General features: G+C 36.5%; 1 protein-coding gene across 2 annotated transcripts in view; it reads right to left on the minus strand.

Annotated features, from left to right (window-relative positions):
* Positions 1 to 831: 831 nt before the first annotated feature.
* Positions 832 to 22190, minus strand: part of LOC141569540 (gamma-taxilin-like) — a 300573-nt gene continuing 279214 nt past the window's right edge. The window contains exons 3-9 of one of the 2 annotated variants that reach the window (XM_074323201.1): positions 19121 to 19291; positions 17496 to 17690; positions 9507 to 9623; positions 7940 to 8014; positions 5212 to 5304; positions 2736 to 2831; positions 832 to 1799 (exon numbers count right to left, since the gene is read on the minus strand). In XM_074323201.1, coding sequence (XP_074179302.1) covers positions 1491 to 1799; positions 2736 to 2831; positions 5212 to 5304; positions 7940 to 8014; positions 9507 to 9623; positions 17496 to 17690; positions 19121 to 19291 — 1056 coding nt within the window. In that variant the 3' untranslated portion in view covers positions 832 to 1490. The remainder of the gene's footprint in view (positions 1800 to 2735; positions 2832 to 5211; positions 5305 to 7939; positions 8015 to 9506; positions 9624 to 17495; positions 17691 to 19120; positions 19292 to 22190) is intronic. The other variant, XM_074323200.1, reaches the window with a different exon arrangement.

The raw sequence follows: 22190 nt of genomic DNA on the forward strand, positions 1-22190 counted from the left end.
AAGCAGCCCTGTTCTGGAATATAGTAGATACCAGAAATGTTACAGATCCATTTAAAAGGGAAAACTTCAAGCTGTGTCTTTTTTCCCACCTTCCCTAATTTCGTAACCAGAGGGAATATTCTGAAAGGCAACCACAAGCTTCCCAAACAATCCAGATCCTTTTATGATCTTGTATTGTTAGTTCACCCAAATCAGTAGAGCAAGTGCTGTCAATCACACTGCTCTCAATCCACACTGTGGATTGACCTTCCACACAAACCAAGTGCCCAAAGGAAGTGTGGAGAACCACACAACTACCTTCATAAAACGTGAAGAAGTTACAAGCAAAGGGTCCTGCTGAAGTATGACCACTAGAATTCATTTGAAGTGAAAGTATACTTGACATACCTTTACTTCCTCTCAAAGAAATGGGTCCAATATTTCATTCTGAAGGAGCAGCTGAAGGAGATGCTTATAAAACATTGATAGGGTTTGGTTTTGCTAATTTGGGCACAGAAATGAAATTTGTTAGATTTCATGTACCATATTTTCCCTTCACTGTCTGGCCTCTTGATTTTCATGATCAGTGGAGGGAATTGATAAGTAAGTTCCACTCTGGGCTCTTTTTTCTATTAAATAATTTTCCATTACCACCCATTTTAGTTCACGAGTGTGAGAGGAACACTGAAACCACCCAGGAAAATATAGAACAAAACTATGAAATGCAGGAAATTCCCCATTCTAAATGTAGGTACTTACGTACTGATTTTGCTTTTTCATTTGGACATCTGTTCTAACCTGAAACTAAAGCAGTATAGCTGTTTTTATCATATAAACATTACCGGTTTGTCCAATGACTCGCCTGCAATCCATCACACTTTCTTTACAAATGACATCTTCATATACGTATTCTGCCACAACTCTGAGAAAGTCAAGACTTGAGGTCATGTCAATTTATCCAGTGATAAAAATATTGTAAAAAACCTAACCATATCAAACATGCTATGCTCATTTCATATCCCAAGGCCGAGTTTTTTTCACTTGGCATTTAAATGAGCTACTGGAAAAAAAACTATAATAATTTCTGTATTTTCTCTTTTTATATTAGTGGACTAGAGATTTTAAATTAGTTTTAGTTTTCACATAGGGAGCCACTGTCATAATAAATCTAAATTTAATTATGATAATTATATGCAAACAGCTGGGTGATTATATGATGAAATAACGAACACATGAACAGACACATTGAAAGGACAAGGACATGAAGGGGAAAATATGCAGATAGGCAATATAGCTATGGAAGATGTACACCCTAAAACTGTAAAACTGCTAAGCAGCCTTCTGTATACATAGCTCAATAGTTCTAAGAAAATACAGATGTGATAGGAAAAGCAAGAACACTTTTATCAGGAAACCAATACTAACTACTACAGAAAAGTTATACACAAACTATCTCTCTCAATACAGTGATCACAGTTCATCTCATCAACTGAATCAATGCCCAGAAGAGATCAGATCATGTGGAAAGGGGCTTTTGATCCGCATTTTGCTTTCTTCACGCTCTTGGGCTCAACTCGCAAGTACACTCCTGGAGCTCTTTCAGAGGAAGTGTTCAACTCTTTCTGAGACTCAAGAGCAGTGCGAGGCTGCATCACACGTGTTGCTAAATTTACATCTGCTTCTTTTACAGAGTCCTTCTTTTTTAGGACTTCCACCTTCTCACAGAGCTCATTTCTTTCCATCTGAAGTGCTCTGAACAGCTTCTCTAATCGTTCCAGTTTCATCTGAGAGGCCATGTACTCTTTATCACGAATAGTTTTCTGAAAAACAAAGGAAAAAAAAATTTATGTAATCTTTGTATATGTAAATACAAACTAGGTGACTGAACCCAGAACATACTCTAAGCCATATTGGAAACTACCTTTTATTACTCAGTGAAATTCTGGAGCAACGTAAAAATATTAAATTCTCTTTCTTGTATTTCCTTAAACTTATCTAAACATCCTGGCTTTAAATCAAGTACTAATTTGACTTCACGTTAAGGAAATTCAGGATCTTAACCAAATATGCTAGAAATAAGAATACATTAAAATTTTCATTCCTACATTGCTTCTTCTTCTCTTCCACCATTTCTGAGCCCTAATCTTTTCTCTTGTGAAATGTTATAAACTAGTCCTGTCAAGTTCAAGTTCATGAGAGTAACAAACTTAATAATTGCACATGGGTCATATATGTCAGCTTTACTTACAACAAATCTGACAAAAAAAACCCTCTGTGGCCTTTTCAAAAGAAGTGGAGCTAGAAAAGCAGCTGAGTTACAAGTTTGTTCTCTCTCCACAGGAAATGGGAGTAACAACATTCATCTTTACTAAGGAATCGGGACTCTCAAGTTGTGGCCCTAGAAACAGCAACATCAGCAAACTTGTTACAAATGTGAATTTGGTGCCCCCCCACCAAAAAATTTAATGAATCAAAAACTGTGAGGGGAGCAACATACCCATTTTAATAAAATTTAGTCTGCATAAGATCACATACTGTAGAAGAAAGCAAAATCTAGATATTTTATAGCTGGATACAACACAAACCGGACCGAATTAGTTGGTGAAGCAAGATAAATACCTCCCTCAAGACCACATAATTTATTGCAGGAAAGTAATAAAACCTGCAACTAGTTTAGCAAACTTCCCAAACTTCAAGTCTGCCTTAATACTGAAATAAATGAGTATGCACTGTCCAGTCATGTGAAAACTTCTCACCTCTTCAGCCATTTGCAGAAGTACTTTATTATTATCTTCCCATTTGGAGCGCCAAACTATCATTTTTTTTTCCATTTTTGCAGTTTTCTTTGTCATCTGTGAATCAACACAATTGCAAATTTAATTTCTAAGCCACGCTCCCTGAAGCTCCACAGAAACATTTCATAACGTTCTTCCTCTTCCTTATGATATAATACTTGCCTCAACCAGCTAGTAATACATATCCTGTTTCTTTGAAAATAAGACCTAGCCAGACAATCAGCTCTAATGCGTCTTTTGAGCAAAAATTAATATAATACTTGGTCTTACTTTACTACAACATAAGACCGGGAATGTGATTGTGATTGTGATGATTGTGGTTGTGATTGTGATTGTGATGTGATCTATTATACTTGGTCTTATGTTAATTTTTGCTCCAAAACACACATTAGAGCTGAGTCTTATTTTTGTCAGGCTAAGTATTATTTTGGGGGAAACAAGGAATGCCTTTATAAAAGTAGCTGTGCCTGTCTGTTGTTAGCAGAGCTAAGAGAAGCCCTGATGATGGTGGCAGCAGGAACCAAAGTAGGGAGCTTCATATCACCAGAAGAACAAATTTGATTCCTCAATTTCAGAGGAAATAGCAAATGAGGGCTTCAGATACTATACTCTGAAGTCTTTCAGTTAAGGCTAGAAACTCATTCTAGTTGAAGGTAGCAAGAGACAAGGCTTCCATCTCCCTACATGTGTTATAAAAAAAAAGTCTATGTTTTTTACTTTTCTGGAGAGAATTAAACAAATTCATCAGATCCTTGGAAGGATAGATTAAGAATAAAACCACATTAGTATCAGAAGTAGAGGCAGGATAATTCAGGTAAGTGAGAAGGAAAGTGATGTTAAAATTACTAAATCCTTAGCTGTAGGCATCTTCACCAGCCACATGTATATTTTACTTCAGATTCTGTTAAAGATCAAATTACTACAAAGCTAAGGGCACTGTTCTTAATCCAATGGTACAAGATCCCAATTTTCAGAACTTGAGAGTAAGATTCAGCTATGCCCATCAATCACCTTAGTTTGCAATATTCCTCTACCACCTTTGTCCCAAGTAGGGATTCTAAGCCAGGCACTGTTAAGAAAACAAGGATAAGACAGAGCCAAAGTCCTATGCTATGGGTAATCACCCACAAAACTGTACTACAAGGCAGAGTGAGACAAAGGCCTGGGAAGAAAAAGAATGGGAAGAGGGTATGGAAGGCCTGGGAAGAGTGCTAACATACAGAGATCGTTACAACCACCAGCAAAGAGGAATGTGTTACAGTCCAGAGGATTCTCCAGGATAGGAAACTGGGGAGCCCCTCTATCAAAACGGAGCCCCTCTCTCCATACCATGTGTGTGCTGGAGTCCAGCTCACACTTTCACTGTTCACCCTCATTGAAGCTTCACCTGAAAGGACTGGCAGGCAGAAATAATCTGTTCAGGCTCACTGACCTTTCCACACTACTGGGTCTACAAATACCCACAGGTGGTAACTACAGCACTTAACACGACCAAGCGCTGCCTCAAATATAGCAGATACTTTCGTTGTTCTGATTTTCAGCAATGAAGAAACAGAAATGCTAAACAACTTGTCAATGGTCTACAATAAATGATGCCAGAATTGTTATTAATCCAAGAAATTTCACTAACAAGTATGTGCTGTCAACCACTATGTAAGACCTGAAAATAATGACTACAATCTACTGACAGCTTACAAAACGCCAGACCCCAACTGTTCTCTAATGACCTCCAGTTTTTAAAATGGCAATTTTAAAGGGGAAATGCCAAAGTAAATAGCCTGCCCCAAGGAAGTCACACAAAGCAAACAACAGGTCTCAGTGCTAGAGGCCATGCTCCTAACCAAAGTGCTCCCTGTTTATTTCAGGACTGATGGAGATAACCAGATTCTTTGCAATTTCCTTTTAGCCCATATTCTGAACTGGAATGACCAAACCATTTTCCACACCAAATATTAACAACTTGTTTTTAAATTCTATATGGATGTCCCTGTAATGTTGTATGTACAAATACAAAATTTAAAAGAGTAAATGTATTTTAGGCATTAGCTTAGATCCTCAGAGACATTCTGTTCCAATCAAAATAGATCATTAATTTCCTTGGCATGGATCCTGAAAAAATAATTTATACAACACATTGGGAAAGAACTGGGAGAGATCAGTGAAGTGATGTTTGTTTGTTTAATCTACTTCTAACAACAAACTGTCTTTAATAGAAGAATTCTCTTTAACAATGATAGAATGTTGAAAGTATTGAGATAATTAGTAACTTGGGACAATTTCAGGGCACAATACCTCAATATGCCAGTGGAGCATTAGAAAAGATAAAGTTAAGATCATATCAGATCAATATAGACACATCCAACTGGTAATTGCTTAATATGATCACATACAAATTTAGTAGCAGTATTCTACTCTAAATATGTAAATGTGGAAATACTTTTTCAACTTCCTGTCTGAAGGTTGTAAAGAGTTCACTCCTCCTTGTTAGGATAGTCTGGAAATCTTCAAACTTATCCATATAAAGAGAAATCTAGAGGGAAAAAAAGCATACAATATTCTGAGTTTCAGGTAAGTGGTTTCAAAATCCCAAAGATTTTGAAAAAAACGTAATATGGCTAAACAACAGTGACTTCTTATATGCAATAATAATAGGAACAAATGCATACTAAATCTCTCAACAGCCACGGGATGGGTAAAATTCTTATAACTGACTGAAATGCATGGAAATGCATTGAAATTTAGAAATTTTGTTGGTTTAATCTAAATGTAAATGCTTAAAATGTACAAATATTTACTAGCTCCATCCCGTCAACTATAATAAGAGCTAAAGAGTAGTGATGTAACTATAAGTTTCAAATAACCATAATGCTTTATGCACCAGACCTTCTCCTTACATTTGAAAACTTGTTCTAGGAAAAAGAGCATTCCTTTAAGGGTCCTATCTGTACAGTTCTTTGCGAGCCATCAAGGATATCTCTTTCCTTGAAGTAGAATGGTAACATAGCAGAAGCCAAAGAACGGTTTGGTTAGAGGAGAAAGATGTTATGGGAGTACAGTTGATAAAATGTTACAACAGGTAGAAACATCATTTTTCTTTAAATCCACCATCAAGGAATTTTTATTCTAGGTGGAAAATATGCCAGCTGAATACACAATGCAGACTCACTTTTTCCTTCCCCTTCAGAAAAGGAGTTGGTGGGGGGCTGGGGGAAAAAGGAACATGCACAATAGTGGTCAGAAGTCTATGTGGGTGAGCTGAGTTACACCTCAAGTGTGCACTAAATTATGTTATTTACAACAGGAGGGAATGCTTTAGAGATGATCTAATATAATTATTATCTTCAGGACAATGGAACAGAGGCCCATAGAAATATAGTGTTCTATGTTCCAAGGGACCATGTTCCAAGACCCCTAATACATCATGAAACCAGGGGTAATACAGAACCATAGTACGTACACACACACACACACACACACACACACACACACACACACACACACACAATCTGTCTTGATGTGTTTGTTCTCTCCTATACATACCTGTGATAAAGTTTAATTCACAATGTGGTCCAGTTACAGATTAACAATGACTAAGAATAAAACAGAACAATTTGAAGAATATACTGTAATAAAAGGTATGTAAATGTGGTGTCCCTCTCTTCTTCTCACCCTCTCTGTGTCCCTGTCCCCGCACCTATCTCTCATAACAGACTGGCTATCCCAGTAGTATATACAGTATGGAGATGCTGGAAAAGGTATATGAGTCATTTTATCATCCAGAACAGAGCAGGACACTCCAAGATTTCATCATGTGACTCAGCATGTGACACAGTTTAGAATTTATGAATTGTCTATTCCTGGAATTTTCTACTTAGCATGCTTGGACGGAGGTAACGGACACTACGGAAGAAGAAACCGTGGGTAAGAGGGACTTACTGTAAAGTGTTTTGCCCCGGACTAGGGGAAAAGAAGAAATGACAAGCAGAGGCCAAGAAATTGCCTTTCCACTTTCCCCTTTCATCAGTGCTGTATTAGGAATACTGAACAGATCCACATGATCAGAATGGGGAGGAAGTAGGCTATGGGATGGAATCAGCCCTCCCACAATTATCAGGAGAGATGGGCCATGTGGGAAGAATTTAAAAGCCAACTCTGCTTTATGTGAAAGGGAGAAACTCACTGAAAGCATTGTTACCACTGGCATTAGTAGACAAGATGACTATGAGATATCCAAACCAGGCCTGCAGAAAGGCGAGGGCAAGGGCGAGCGTGAATCAAAATTTAGGGGCAGAACGCAGAAGAGTGCAGACTGATAACAACAGTACTCCAGAATCAGAGCTGGCCTTGAGAACTTGCTTAGAAGGCCCTCTGGTGAGTTATATTGGAAAACTATTAATGGCTCCCACCTTCCAGGACATCTTCAAAATGATACACAGACTTTTTAAACCTCTTCCACATCAATTCTCTTCTCCATTTATGTGGGCAGTTGAATACATAGGGCTACTATGTAACGGGGTTTAAATTTTCCAGAACCATGCTAACAGGATAATAATTATCATGGAAAGTACAGAAAACTTTTCATATTTAATTCCTCTTCAATTTTCACTGTAAGTTAGCCTAGCATTACAGACTATCACTACATTATAAAATGTCCCCAAAGAAATATAGCACTCAAAGGAGTTGTGTGCTAGTCTTCAAGTGGTAGTGTACTTTACAACTAACTAAGGGAGTTCTTACACTAAATATCACACACACACACACACACACACACACACACACACACACCATTCATTACCTGGAACTGGACCTGTGTAAATATATGCAGTTTTTAAACTACTTATAGAACAAACATGCATTTTCTGCCTGTTTTATTTTCCTTGTAGAACAAAATTTGAATGATTGTAGAGAAAATATGTAGGATGATAGAAAGGTCACACTGAAATAGGCTGACCAGCCATCCAGATTTCCTTGGAATGAGGGGTTTCCTGGAACACGTGACTTACAGTGCTAAAATCAAGAAAAGTCCTTGTCAAACCACAAGGAGTTAGTCATGCAAATCAAGAGGAAAATTCCAAGAGGACAAGAGATCTATTCTTCCATTCTAGCTGGCACTGCCTTGAAACAAGAAGACCCACAAATTCTTCTACCTTCTGTTGTCAAGTTACCTGCTGTTTTAAATGTACTTCTTGACGTTTTATTTCTTCATATTTGTGCCTCGATTCTGTTGCTTCTTTTAATAACTAGAAAACAGAAACATTCTGGCAATGTACTAGGCAAAGTATTAACAGTAATTACTCATAGGACTAAAATGTCAAATGACCAGATACGTAGGTTCAACCCTTCCTTGCATTATTTTAGAAAGAACCACGGTTCAGGGGGTGAAACATCCTAATAACAACTGTCAATCACCTCTATCTTCGATCTGTAACACTTGTGAGCGCACAGGAATGCAGGAATAACCTTTAAACTGTTTAAAGATTAAGATTAAGGAAAAAAGTATCCTAGGAGTTTAATAAGGCTTAAGAAATTTAGGGTTCAGTTGTGATTGAGGTGAAATTAGAAACCTGCAGTTAGAAGGAAACAAACAAACATAACACACCAAAAGCTATGAATCTTGACATTATCTGGGTGGTTTAGAAGCCTCTTTACTCTAAATCGAGGTGAGGCTGTTAGAAAAGGTATGGAGCAAAACCATCAGAACAGAGAACATATTTTGGACTACTTTTTCAAAAGCTGCAGAGTGCAAAGGATAGGTAATATACATGAGTTTTAAAGAAAATTACATAGTGAACTTACATAGTAGACAATTCTGAAATTCAGTACTTGAATTTCTGAAGCAAAATCATACACATAGTCTAAACAAGCCTTAAAGGTACTTGAACCACCAGAAAGTACACACATGTAATATATGTAGGTGTGCACATGTGTGCGTGTGTTTACTGTGTACTCCAGGTCAAAAATGGCAACTGTTTCTTCAGTTGTGCAGTACACCACACTATTGGCATGCACTGAAAGGTCCACATTGTGAAAATGCACCTATGTAAGCTCAGACTCACACTTAGTACGAGTTGTTCACATTACGAGGAAGATTCAGGAACTATGTATTCCATACCACGCTTTACCACAAAGCCTAGGCAACTCGATGACACACTGGATGGGATAGTACACATTATTACATTCATTCTTTGCTTTACTTATTTAAGTTAACCATAGATAGTTTATGATGTGTATATTACTATGGGGGATTTCACTATGCTTAAAATTACTGATAGGTAAAATACTCTGAGCATACACTCAGGGGACACTGTGACATGATTGGGAAACAGAGAATTCTGTTAAATTTTATGACAAAATTATACCAGTGTAGTTACTCATGGTTAGTAAACTTGGTGTGAAATCTAATTGCCTCTAGCTTGACAGGTCTAGCTTGTCAAATAACTGTCACTATTTTGAACCTGCTGAGCATTATCTAAAAAATCAAGTTAATACTCTACACTCAAGAAAAGTAAAGCATGTGCAAATGACTCCATCAACTTGATCTAAAAATCAGTATTCTTTTATATGAAAATACCATCTGAAATAAAAGACAGCATGCATTCTAAAGTTTCTCAATCTTGACAGTGAGAACCCATTTTGCATGACTCACGTCTGTGTAAAATACTGAATGAGTTTAACTGTTATAAATGGCTTTGGTTACAATTTAACAATTTTTAAAAAAGAAATAGCACTTACAAACTCTCTCTCTCTTTGATGTTTTTCATCAGTTTCCTGTATTAGCTGTGTTGTTTGCTGAAGTTTGGCAACCAGCTGTTGTTCCAGTCCCTTGCGGTTGAGCACTTTATCAATATCCTGTAGGAGAAACACAATTTCTTCTGTCACTTAATAAAAAAGGGTACACTATTGGTGATGAGATATAAGACAAACTGCAATAACTCACTTTCTTGTTTTTCCTGCTAATACAATTATAACTAATAACACTGGGTCTTTATGTCCATCTGCTTGAGAAGCATCTATTTATAGCACCTTACAAACCTTCCTGCACCTGCAAAAACAATCCCAACTGACTACCTACCCAGGGCCATCCTTGGTTGTAGGTGAGTTGACCCCATCACAAACGGGCTTTGTATTTCCTGTTTCTGCTCTACATTAAACATTGGGCCCAAGCTATCAATGAAAAGATGGATAAGGACATCAAACAATTAAATGCTTTCATCATACACACATAAATTCCTGGACATTTTTTTCTCCTCATTAAATTTCCACATATTTCTTAGGGGTTAAACCCTGGCACAGTGGATGGTCTTGGACAAATTCTACCCCTTGATGAATCGTGTTCCTTACCTATAAAGACTGACAAGGTCATCTACTTTATGGAGTTACTATAAGATATCACACAATGCTTACATTATTTAAGGTGCTTGGTGCCTAGCATGTATGACACATCTGGTAAGAGAATTAGTTGTTATTTTTTCCCAAACTGAATTGTTAACTGGTATTTATGTACAATAAAGTCAACACAACATCATTCTCAGATGGAGAAATAGTAACTCTTTTAGTCACAATATTCCAGATTGCTAACAAGCAATCTAATTAATTTTTCAAACAGTTAGATTATTCAATTATTCCCCCACCAAAAAAAGAAAATTATGTAATAGCTAAAATAAACAAGATTAGTAAGACATAAGACATAAACATGTACTTTCCAAATTCACTACATTAAGAATGAATACAGTCAAGTTGCTAGCTATATAAGAGACTTACAAAAGTCCACGGCATAACTATATACTAACAATGAAATGTCACAAAAAAGAAATAAAACAAACAAACAATTCCTTCTGCAACTGCAACAACAAAAAAAATAAAATACCTAGGAATATACTTAACCAAAGACGTAAAAGACCTACACACTTAAACTATAAGTCATTTTTAAAGAAATTAAAGACAACACAAAGAAATGGAAAGATGTTATGAAAAATTCTTTCCAGGGATTGGAAAATTCAACATGCTTAAACTGGCCCTGTTACCCAAAGCAATATACAGATTTAATGCAATCCCCATAAAAAATCCCAATGGAATTTTTAAAAGAAATAAAACAACAAAAAAAAATCATTTCTATGGAACCAAAGACCCCAAAGCACCAAAGAAATCCTTAAAAATCAAATAATGCTGGAGATATAACACTCCCTGACTTCAGCTTGTATTACAGAGCAAAAATAATCAAAATGGTATGGTATTGATTGGCAGAAAAAACAGACACACAGAACAATGAAATGGAATTGAGAGCCCAGAAATAAACCCACATAAATATGGACAAATACTTTTCGACAAAGGAGCGAACAACATACAATGGAGAAAAGACAGCCTCTTCAAAACTGTGCTGAGAGAACTGGAATGCCACATGCAATGGAATGGAATTAGACCACTATCTGTCATCATGTACCAAAATTAACTCCCAATGGATCAACAGAAGACCTGAAACTATAAACTGCATAGAAGAAAACATAGGTACTAAACATATGGTCCTCGGGTTCAAAGAGGCTTTTAATGAATTGGACCTGAAAGACAAGCAAAGTAAAAGCTACAATAAAAGAATGGGACTGTATCAAACTGAAAAGCTTCTGCACAGCAAAAGAAACCATCGACAAAATTAAGAAGCAACCAACTGAATGGGAGAACATATTTGCAAACAACACATCAGATAAGGGACTAATATCCAAAATATGTAAGGAACACATATAACACAACAACAACAACAAAATAAACAGTCCAATTAAATATGGGCAGAGGACCTGAAGACACATTTCTCTGAAGAGGACATATAGATGGCCAATAAACATATGAAAAAGATGCTCAACATCACTAATCATAAGAGAAATGCATATAAAAACCACAATGAGATATCACCTCACACCAGTCAGAATGGCTATCATCATCAAGAAGACAAATAATAAAAAGTGTTGGACAGACTGTGGAGAAAAAAGAACCATCATGCACTGTTGGTGAGAATGCAAATTGCTGCAGCCGCAATGGATGGCATTATGGAGGTTCCTCAAAAAATTTATAATAGAATTACCATATGACCCAGCAATCCCTCTCCTGGGCATGTACCCTCAAATTCTGAAAATATTTATCTGTAAAGACATGTTCTCTGATGTTCACTGCAGCTTCATTCAGGGCGGCCAAGACATGCAAACAAGCAAAATGTCCTTCCATAGATGATTGGATAAATAAGATATGGTATGTATGTACAATAGAATACTATTCTGCCATAAGAAAAGGTGAAATGATGCCATTTGAGACAACATGGATGGATCTTGACATTGTTATGATATGAGAAGTAAGTCGAAAAAGTTGAGACGATATGATTTCACTGATATGTGGGACATAAAACTGCAAACTGAAAGCAACAAAGGAATAAGACCCAGAAACACAGAAACAAAAACTCATAGACACAGAGAATAGTTTAGTGGTTACCAGAAGGTAAGGAGCCCCTAGGGGAGTGGTAGATGAGGGTAAAAGGCATCAAATATACGGTGATGAAAAGAGAACTGACTCTGGGTGGTGAACACAAATATGATATACAGATGATGTATTACAGATTTGCACATCTGAAATCTATGTAAGTTTACTAACATATGTCACCCCCATAAACTTTAATTAAAAATATGTCCATACATACATATTTTATCACCACACCTCCCCCAAAAAGAAAAGAAAGAGAACTGACTCTGGGTGCTGAATACACAGTTTGATATATAGATGATTTATTACAGAACTGTACACACGAAACCTAAGTAAATTTACTAACAGCTGTCACACCAATAAACTTTAATTTTAAAAACAGAGCAATATACAATTAATTGAACTTAAACTGGATAAACATCAGAATCTTTTTTTCTGGTGCTAAAATACACACAAGGTCTGATAATTAAGTTCATGAAACTGTTGCCATGATGTTGTTAACCTTGTTTTTATATCAAAGGGATAGTTAATAAGGAATTTGTAATAACTTGACACTTAACCAGTTTACTATTTGGAAGTGTTGAACTGGCTGTGTGGAAAAATTAGATGACCTGATCTTTTCACCAGCAATTTAATGGCTCCTGTATCACGACAATGCAGCAGCTCACAGGGCAATGTCTGTGTGGGAGTGTTTAGCTAGTAAACAAATACCTCTATAGAAACAGTCTCACAACTCCTTTGATCTGGCTGCCAATGACTTTTTTCTTTACCCGAAGATAAAAGAAACATTGAGAGGAAGACATTTTTTTAATTAAAGTATTTGGGGTGACAATTGTTAGTAAAGTTACATAGATTTCAGGTGTACAATTCTGTATTACATCATCTATAAATCCCATTGTGTGTTCACCACCCAGAGTCAGTTTTCCTTCCATCACCATTTAGTTGATCCTCTTTACCATCACCTACCACCTCCTTCCCCCCTTCCCCTCTGGTAACCACTCAACTATTATCTGTGTATGAGTTTTTGTTTGTCATTTCTTTGTCTTGTTCTTTAGTTGTTTTTGGTTTATATACCACATATCAGTGAAATCCTATGGTTCTCTGCTATTTCTGGCTGACTTATTTCGCTTAGCATTATAATCTCAAGACCCATCTATGTTGTCACAAATTTCATCTTTTTTACCGACGGATAGTATTCCATTGTGCATACATACCACAACTTCTTTATCCAGTCATCGATCAAAGGGCAATTTGGTTGTTCCCATGTCTTGGCCACCATAAATAAAGCCGCAATGAACATTGGAGCACACTTGTCTTTATGGACAAATGTTTTCAGAATTTTGGGGTAGATAACCAGGACAGGGATTGCTGGGTCATATGGTAGGTCTGAGGAACCTCCACACTGCCTTCCATAATGGCTGCACCAGTCTGCATTCCCACCAACAGTATATGAGGGTTCCTTTTTCTCCACAGCCTCTCCAACACTTGTTATTTCTTCTAAGATTTCATTGTTAGTATATAGGAATGCAATGGGCTTTTGTATGTTGATTTCATAGCTGGCAACTTTCCTGTATTCATTGATTGTTTCTAATAGTTTTTTGGTGGAGCCTTTAGGGTTTTCTATATATAGCATCACGTCATCTGCAAAGAGTGACAATGTAACTTCTTCATTCCCAATTTGGGTGCCTGTTATCTCTTTCTCTTGCCTAATGGCTCTGGCGAGGACTTTCAACACTATGTTGAAAAACAGAGGTGATAGGGGACAGCCCTGTCGTGTTCCTGAACGGACAGCAAAGGGCTCAGTTTTTCATCATTAATTCTGAGATTAGCTGAGGGGTTTGTCATACATGCTTTTATTATGTTATTTTCCTTCTATACCTATTTTATTATGCTTTAATCACAAATGGATGTTGTATCTTGTCAAATGCTTTTTCTGCATCAATTAATATAATCATATGATTCTTGTCCTTTGTGTAGTTTATGTGATGTATCGCATTGATGGATACATCAATTTGCGTATGGTGAACCATTCTTGTGCCCGTGGGGGAAGTCCACTCGGTCATGATGAGTAATCTTTTTAATGCATTGTGGCATTCAATTGGCCAGAATTTCGTTTAGGATTTTTGCATCTGTATCCATCAGAGATACTGGTCGGTAGTTCTCTTTTTTCCTGTTGTCCTTACCAGATTTTGGTATCTCACAGTAATGTTGGCCTCATAAAACGAGTTAGGGAGTACTGTCTCTTCTTCAATTTTTGGAAGAGTTTGAGCAGGATTGGTATTAGATATTCTTTAAAGGTTTGGCTTATATACCACATATCAGTGAAATCATCTGGTTCTCTGCTTTTTCTGTCTGACTTGTTTCGATCAGCATTACTCTCTCAAGATCCATCAATTTTGTCACAAATGTTCCTATATCATCTGTTTCTCATTTCCAATTCTTCATTGTACACCTTGGAAGGCTATATGTTTCTAAGAACTTGTCCATTTCTTCTAGGTTATTGAATTTAGTGGCATATAGTCTTGCTTGAAGCTTTTGGATGATCCTTTGTGTTTCTGTAGCATCCCGTGATAACTTACCATTTTTCATTTTTGATTTTATTTATTAGTGTAGTCTCTTTTTATCTTAGTGAGTCTAGCCAAGGTTTTGTCAATTTTGTTAATCTTTTCAAAGAACCTGCTCTTTGTCACATTAATATTTTGCATTGTCTTTTTGTTCTCTATTTTATGCTATGATTTTTATTATTTTCTTTTTTCTGCTTACCTTGGGTTTCATTTGTTCTTCTTTTTCTAATCCTTTAAGGTGTAAGAAATTAGGTTACTTATTTGGGATTTTTCTTGTTTCTTGAGATAGGCTTGTAATGATATAAATTTCCCTCTTAAAACTGCTTTCGCTGCATCCCCAAAATTTTGGTAGGATGTATTTTCATTCTCATTTGTTTCTATGTATCTTTTGATCTCTGCTCCAATTTATTCTTTGACCTGGTCATTCTTTAAAAGTATGCTGATTAATCTCCATGTATGTGTTGTTTTTCCTGCTTTCTTTTGCAGTTGATATCCAATTTCAAAGCCTTATGATCAGAGAATATCCTGGGTATGATTTCAATCTTCTTAAATTTGCTAAGGCTAGTTTTATGTGGTCTAACCTTGAGAATGTTCCTTTTACACTAGAAAAAAATCTAGTCTGATGTTCTAGGATGAAGTGCTCTATAAATAACAATTATGTCCATTTCATCTAATGTGTCATGTTGCACTCCTATTTTGTTAATTACTTTCTGTTTGGATGATCTAGCTCATAGCTGTCAATGATGTATTTAGGTCCCCTAGGATAAGTGTGTTTTGGTGAATTTCTCCCTTTAGGTCTGTTAGTAGTTGCTTGGTATATTTTGGTGCTGCCTTGATGGGGGCAAAAATATTGATGACTGTTATGTCTTCTAGTTGTGTAGTCCCCTTTACGATTATGAAAGTTCATGTTTGTCTCTTGTTACCCTTTTCACCTTGAGGTCTGTTTCATCAGTATAGCTACACCTCATTTTCTCTGGATACATTTAGCTTGGAGTGTCAATCTCCACCCTTTCACTTTCAGTCTATGCTTGTCCTTGTAGCTGAGATGTCTCTCTTGGAGACAGCATATGGATGGGTTTAGTGTTTTGATCTAATCTGCCAACTGTGCCTTTTTATTAGTGAGTCAGTCCATTTACAGTTAGGATGATTATTGTTATGTGAGGATTTCCTACCATTCTATCCTTACTTTTCTGGTAAGGCTGTGTCTCCATTGTTTCTTTGCCTTTTTGTTGTTGTCTATTATTTCTGTGTGGTAGTATTCTATGATGTTTTCCTCTGTTTATTCTTTTATTACAGTATATATTTCAGACCTGCATATTTTTTTTGAGTGGTTGCCCTTAAGTTTATGTAAAATAATGTTTGATATTTCGTGTATTCCATTTTCTTCAGCATGCCTACTTTCTCCATTCCCATATTCCAGTTCAGGCCTTTACGCTCTCCCTTTTCTTGTTTTGGTTGCCACAAATTGTCCCTGTTGATGCTGGTCGAATGGCCTCCTTTAGTATTTCTTGCAGTGCACGTCGTGTATTAGAAAATTCCCTCAGCCTCTGTATGTCTGGAAAGGTTTTTATTCATCCTTCATATCTAAAGGATATCTTTGCTGGGTGTATTATTCTTGGCTCATAATTTCTCTGAAAGGAAGACATTTTGATGGCATTCAGTATATCAGGAATAACATGTCGACAACTCTGATGGTCATTCCAGAATAAAGTTCCAAAATTGCTTGGACAGGTGGACTAGGTGCTGTCATTGGAGCACAGCTTCTTCCCAAGGGGAGTACTTCAAAGATGACTGTACTGATATTCATCAATGAAGTATGTTGCACTTTTTCTAGGAGTTGTTCAAACTTAATTGTCTGACCTCATACACAACTTATATCTTTACCCATTTTAATTGGTCAGTTTTTCAATTATTAACTTTAATCTGTTCAATTACTAACTTTAATCTGTTATTCTGTAAAAATGCAACAAACATTAAAAAAACACCACTTTACTAAATTCTAGCATAATAATGGCAGGGGACGCATCCTATGAAAAATCCAAAACACTTACTCCTTGCACAATTGATCACTGAATGGCAGGAAACTAAAACGAGCAGGTTAACACCAAACTGCCTTCCAATCTAGACACTATTTGACTTCCATAGTAGCTTATAAAATAAATTCAATGATCAGGTTCAGCAGCCACAGATCGTTCCTCTAAAGTTTTTCTTCACCGGTTAAGTGGACACTAAGAGGAGTGGTGATGGAATAAAAGGTCCATGTTTTATTTTTTTTCCCTTCCAAACAGTATAGAAGGTGGAATGCAAAGGTAATTATATATTGTAGCAGATTATCATATATCTGACATATTAGGTATTTTGGGGCCACATATCTATTATTTATTGTTACATTGGAAATGGGGTAAAAAACAATCTATATATGAAAATCACCTTATTCCCGTATCGCATGTCAAACAAGTAGAACTTAACCTGTCTCCTGAAAATTACCTCACTTGTCCAAATCCACTAATGCCTGTGACAATCCCAATTAGCCCTTCATTCACATGGTGTCTAGTCCTTTCCTAAGATTGCTGACTTCCACTGTGCACATACAAAAGCTGTAAAATGCTGCCTTATGACATGATTTTTAAGTTCGCAATGAATAGTGAAATGTTTTTGGTAAAATGAGCTAAATAAAGAAAAGGTCTTTCTTTACCTCCTTGCTCAGTGTGCACCGTCCAGTTAGAGTCTTCAGCTTCTCTCTCAATTCAATGTTTTCCTGATGGAGTTTGGTGTTGTGTATTTCACACCGTTCCAGCTGTACTTCGATTTCATTTAAAGTAAATTGGAAATGTGAAGTTGCTTTTCTATGACTTTCTTCTTCTTCTCGTGCTTGCTGCATATTTTCTTCCTTGTTATCCAAAATAATTAATGTTAATAGAATAAACCTATAGATAAAGTACTCAAAAAAGATGCTACTGCTGCCCAAGGTGTTGCTGCCCAAGGTGTTGCTTCTGGCTGACAATTCCTTCTCCTGATCTATGACCAGAAGCTCTCACTTAAAAACAACCACATTCTCCTTAGTAAATAATCAGATATACAAAGTACCCTGCTAACCATCTGGATGGATATTCCCTGCACTTGAAGTACAAGTGAGGAGCTTCTCCACAGAGTCTGCTTAGGTCCTTATACATTATTTTCCTAACTACCCTACTCAGTGGTTAGGCAGGACATCAACTGCATCACATCAGCTGGAAGAGATTATCACATCTAGCAGTTTACTTTTTGTGTTACACCTTCCATCCCATAGAGGGCAAGGGACAAATGAATCTGTATTTTAAAAAGCTTACTTTCAATTCTTCCTATGATATAAGCATCAAAGATCTTTCCCTAAACAATTGTCAGTGCAGTCAAAACGCTGACTTGCTGTGGAGGACAGGGGACAACCATCTATTTTTATTCTATCAAAATCCTGGGTTTCAAAAGCAAGAAAAGAACACCCTCATCACTGGTGAGGATTAGTTTCATGAAGGGTCCTGCATTCTAGGACCGTGGGTGTTTGCTGTGATAGGGTAATTAGAGATTCTGCTTACTTGAAATCATACTTCAACTGTACCTTCTTACCTATTGCTAAAAGCAGACGCGTTTCCATCATGGGGATTACTTCTAATGATTCTGCTCTTTCCTTCATTCCCTGTCAATGCAAATCTTGATAACCTGCTCCCTCTTCCTTTATCATCAACCAAGGAAAAAGTAATAGTCTCAATCAAGTATTTAGCAACTGAACAGCTGAAGAAGGCCAGAGAGTAGTTAAGTAAACCAGCCAATCAGCATCCATAGCAGAGCTGTACAACCTGCTTTTCATTCTCAAACAATTTCCGAGTCAAGTCTATTGCTACTCGTTTCTTCACTTCAGCTAGACTGTTCCCTGCTTATGCAAGGACAACATGGTAATCAACTATATTAATGACCACCAGAATATCTGGCAACCTTGAGCTTCCTAAGCAGGAGAACTGTGGACATAACATTCCTGAGCAGGACACTAGGTCCCCTGTGATCAAATGTGAGGACCATGAAGGAGCTCTACCTTGCATCTGAAAACAAAAGTTACATAGAAAGGGAATCTTAGATTTACAATGACCTCACTGCACAGCACTAGCCCAAGAAAGATACACATCAAGGTAGTAGGTGTCTGAGAACCCACAAAGACCTCTCTTCTCTCTCAGGAACCTAATGTACCAGAGGTTCGAAATAGCCCAGGAGCCATAATAGTAACTAAGTGCCACTAAAAAAAGTGAAGCAAGGATTTACTTCAAATAGATGCACAGTGAACCAACTAACCTTTAATGTCTTGTTGTGACACTGAAGTTCCCTGCAAAGAGACTTTAGTTTGCTTCTCACCAAGGTAGCCTTGCTGTATTTACTATGCAAATGAACTGTCTCTTTCATGATCTGAGCTTGTGTCTTCTTTAGAATCTTCATTCCCCTCTGATTATTTCTGTTATCCTCCAGCTAAAGTAACAAGCAAGTTACATTTAGAAAGTGCAGTAAAACTTCTAAGTCACAGGTGAAAGTATTGGAATTACACTCATGGAACCTTTTCTAATACCCCCTTACTCAGTTGTGGTAGGAAAGTATACAAATAATTAACTGTACAAAGAAAACCAATTTGAATGTCTTTTTTCTTAAACACAAAAATGAATCTTTTAGGAAATCTTCTTATGAATCAACACCGCCTAGCTTTACTTTTCTACAAGAACGTAAAAAAGCTAATTGCTGAACAAATAACCAGCCCTCAGGAGTCCTCTTGAGAACACAGCATTACAGACAGAGAGCAAATTTTCAGGAGTTCTCATGAGAACACAATGTTACAGATACAGAGCAAATTTCTCTATTGTACCCTAACAGATAAAATGGCAGTCTTCCTGACACTTCAATAAAGCTTTCATGAAGAAAAGATGTCGATAAGTCAGACATCTGAAAAGCGAGTACCTCATGCCCAAGAAGCCTGTCAAGAACCATATTCACAGATATTAAAAACACTTTCATTAGGTTACATATATACAGCTTTTAAGAACACCTTCGTTGACACCTTAAAGAACTAGAAAAAAGAAGAACAAATGAAACCCAAAGTCAGCAGAAGGAAGAAAATAATTAAAATCAGAGCAGAACTAAATGAAATGGAGAACAAAAAGACTACAGAAAAAAATTAATGCAACAAAGAGCTGGTTCTTTGAAAAGATTAATAAAATTGACAAACCCTTGGCTGGACTCACCAAGCTAAAAAGAGAAAACACACAAACAAAATTAGAAATGAAAGAAGGGAAGTTATCATGGATGCCGCAGAAATACAAAGGATCATCCAAGAACACTATGAATGGCTACAGAAATGGACATGTTCTTAGAAACATACCCTTCCTAGGCTGATCTTGGAAGATCTAAATAGACTGATCAGCAGTAAGGAAATTGAATCAGTCATCCAAAACCTTCACGAAGGCAAAAGTCCGGAACCAGATGGCTTCACCAGTGAAATCCACGAAACATTCAAAGAGGATTTAATACCTGTCCTACTCAAACTTTTCCAAAAAAATTGAAGACGAGATAATACTCCCTAACTCATTTTATGAGGCCCACATTACCACGATACCAAACCCTGGTATGATAACACACAAAAAAGAAAATTACAGACCAATCTCTGATGAATACAGGTGCAAAAATCCTAAACAAAAATCTAGCAAATCAAATGCAACAATGCATAAAAAAGATTATACATCACAACCAAGTGGGGTTCATCCCAGGGGTACAAGGATGGTTCAACATATGCAAATCAATTAATGTGATACACCGCATAAACAAAATAAAAAACAAATCATATGATTATATCAATAGATACAGAAAAAACACTTGACAAGATATATCACCATTTATGATTAAAACACTTAATCAAATAGGTAGGGAAGGAAAATACCTTAACGTAATAAAGGCCACACATGATAAACCATCAGATACTATCATAATTAATGGTGAAATACCGAAGCACTTCGCTCCACCCATGAACATGACAGGACAGTCCCCTATCACGTCAGCTTTTCATCATACTTTTGGAAGTTCTGGCTAGAGCAATCAGGCAAGAGAAAGAAATAAAAGACATCCAAATTGGAACGAACAACTTAAATTGTCACTCTTTGCAGATGACATGGTGTTATATATAAAAAAACCCTAAAGACTCCACCAAAAAGCTATTAGAAACAATCAACAGATACAGTTGCCGGTTACCAAATCAATGTACAAAAGTCCATAGCATTCCTATATATTAACAATGAAATATCTAGGAAAATAAATAAATAAAAACAATTCATTTTGCCAATAAATTAAAAAAGACACATTCTTATAGCCAACAGACATATGAGAAAAAGTTCAACATCACTAACCATCAGAGAAATGCAAATGAAAAGCACAATGAGATACCTCCTCACACCTGTTACAATAGCTATCATCAAATTAGAAATAGTAACAAGTGTTGGAGAAGTTGTGGAGAAAAAGGAACTCTCATACGATGTTGGTGGGAATTTGGATTGGTGCAGCCATTGTGGAAGGCAGTGTAAGAGATTCCTCAAAAAATTAAGAATAGAGTGACTATATAACCCGGTAATACCTCTCCTGGGTATCTACCCAAAAAATCTGAAAACATTTATCCATAAAGACATGTGTGCTCCAACATTCGTTGCAGCTTTATTTACAGTGGTCAAGACATGGAAACAACCAAAATGTCCTTCGATAGATGAATGAATAAAGAAGTTGTGCTATATATACACAATGGAATACTATTTGGCAATAACAAAAGATGAAATAGTACCATTTGTGACAACACGGATGGATCTTTAGATTACAATGCTAAGGGTAGTAAGTCAGACGGAAAAAGTAGACTACCACATGATTTCACTGATATGTGGTATACAAACCTGAAAACAACAAAAGAACAAGACAAACAAATGAAGGAACAAAAACTCAGAGAAAAATACAATAGTTTAGGGATTACCAGAGAGTATTAGGGGAGGGAGGCTCTAGAAGAGGGTAAACGGCATCTAATATATGGTGATGGAAAGAGAACTGACTCTGGGTGGTGAACACACAATGTGAGGTATAGATGATGTATTACAGAATTGTACATCTGAAATCTATGTAACTTTACTAACAACTATCACCCCAATAAATTTTAATTTAAAAAAAAAAGTAAAAATATTATATATTATAGTCAAAGAAGTGCAAACAATGAGAAGGTATTTTCTATTTAATAAGCATTATGTACTGAGCATGTAGTATACCTTCTTCCCATACTTCATCTTGTAATTATTTCCCCCATTAAAAAAAAAAATGTCAAAAACAAGACTCAAGAGATGTTACTTTCCCA

This window comes from Rhinolophus sinicus, chromosome X, assembly GCF_036562045.2.
Source record: "Rhinolophus sinicus isolate RSC01 chromosome X, ASM3656204v1, whole genome shotgun sequence".
NCBI classification, from domain to species: domain Eukaryota; kingdom Metazoa; phylum Chordata; class Mammalia; order Chiroptera; family Rhinolophidae; genus Rhinolophus; species Rhinolophus sinicus.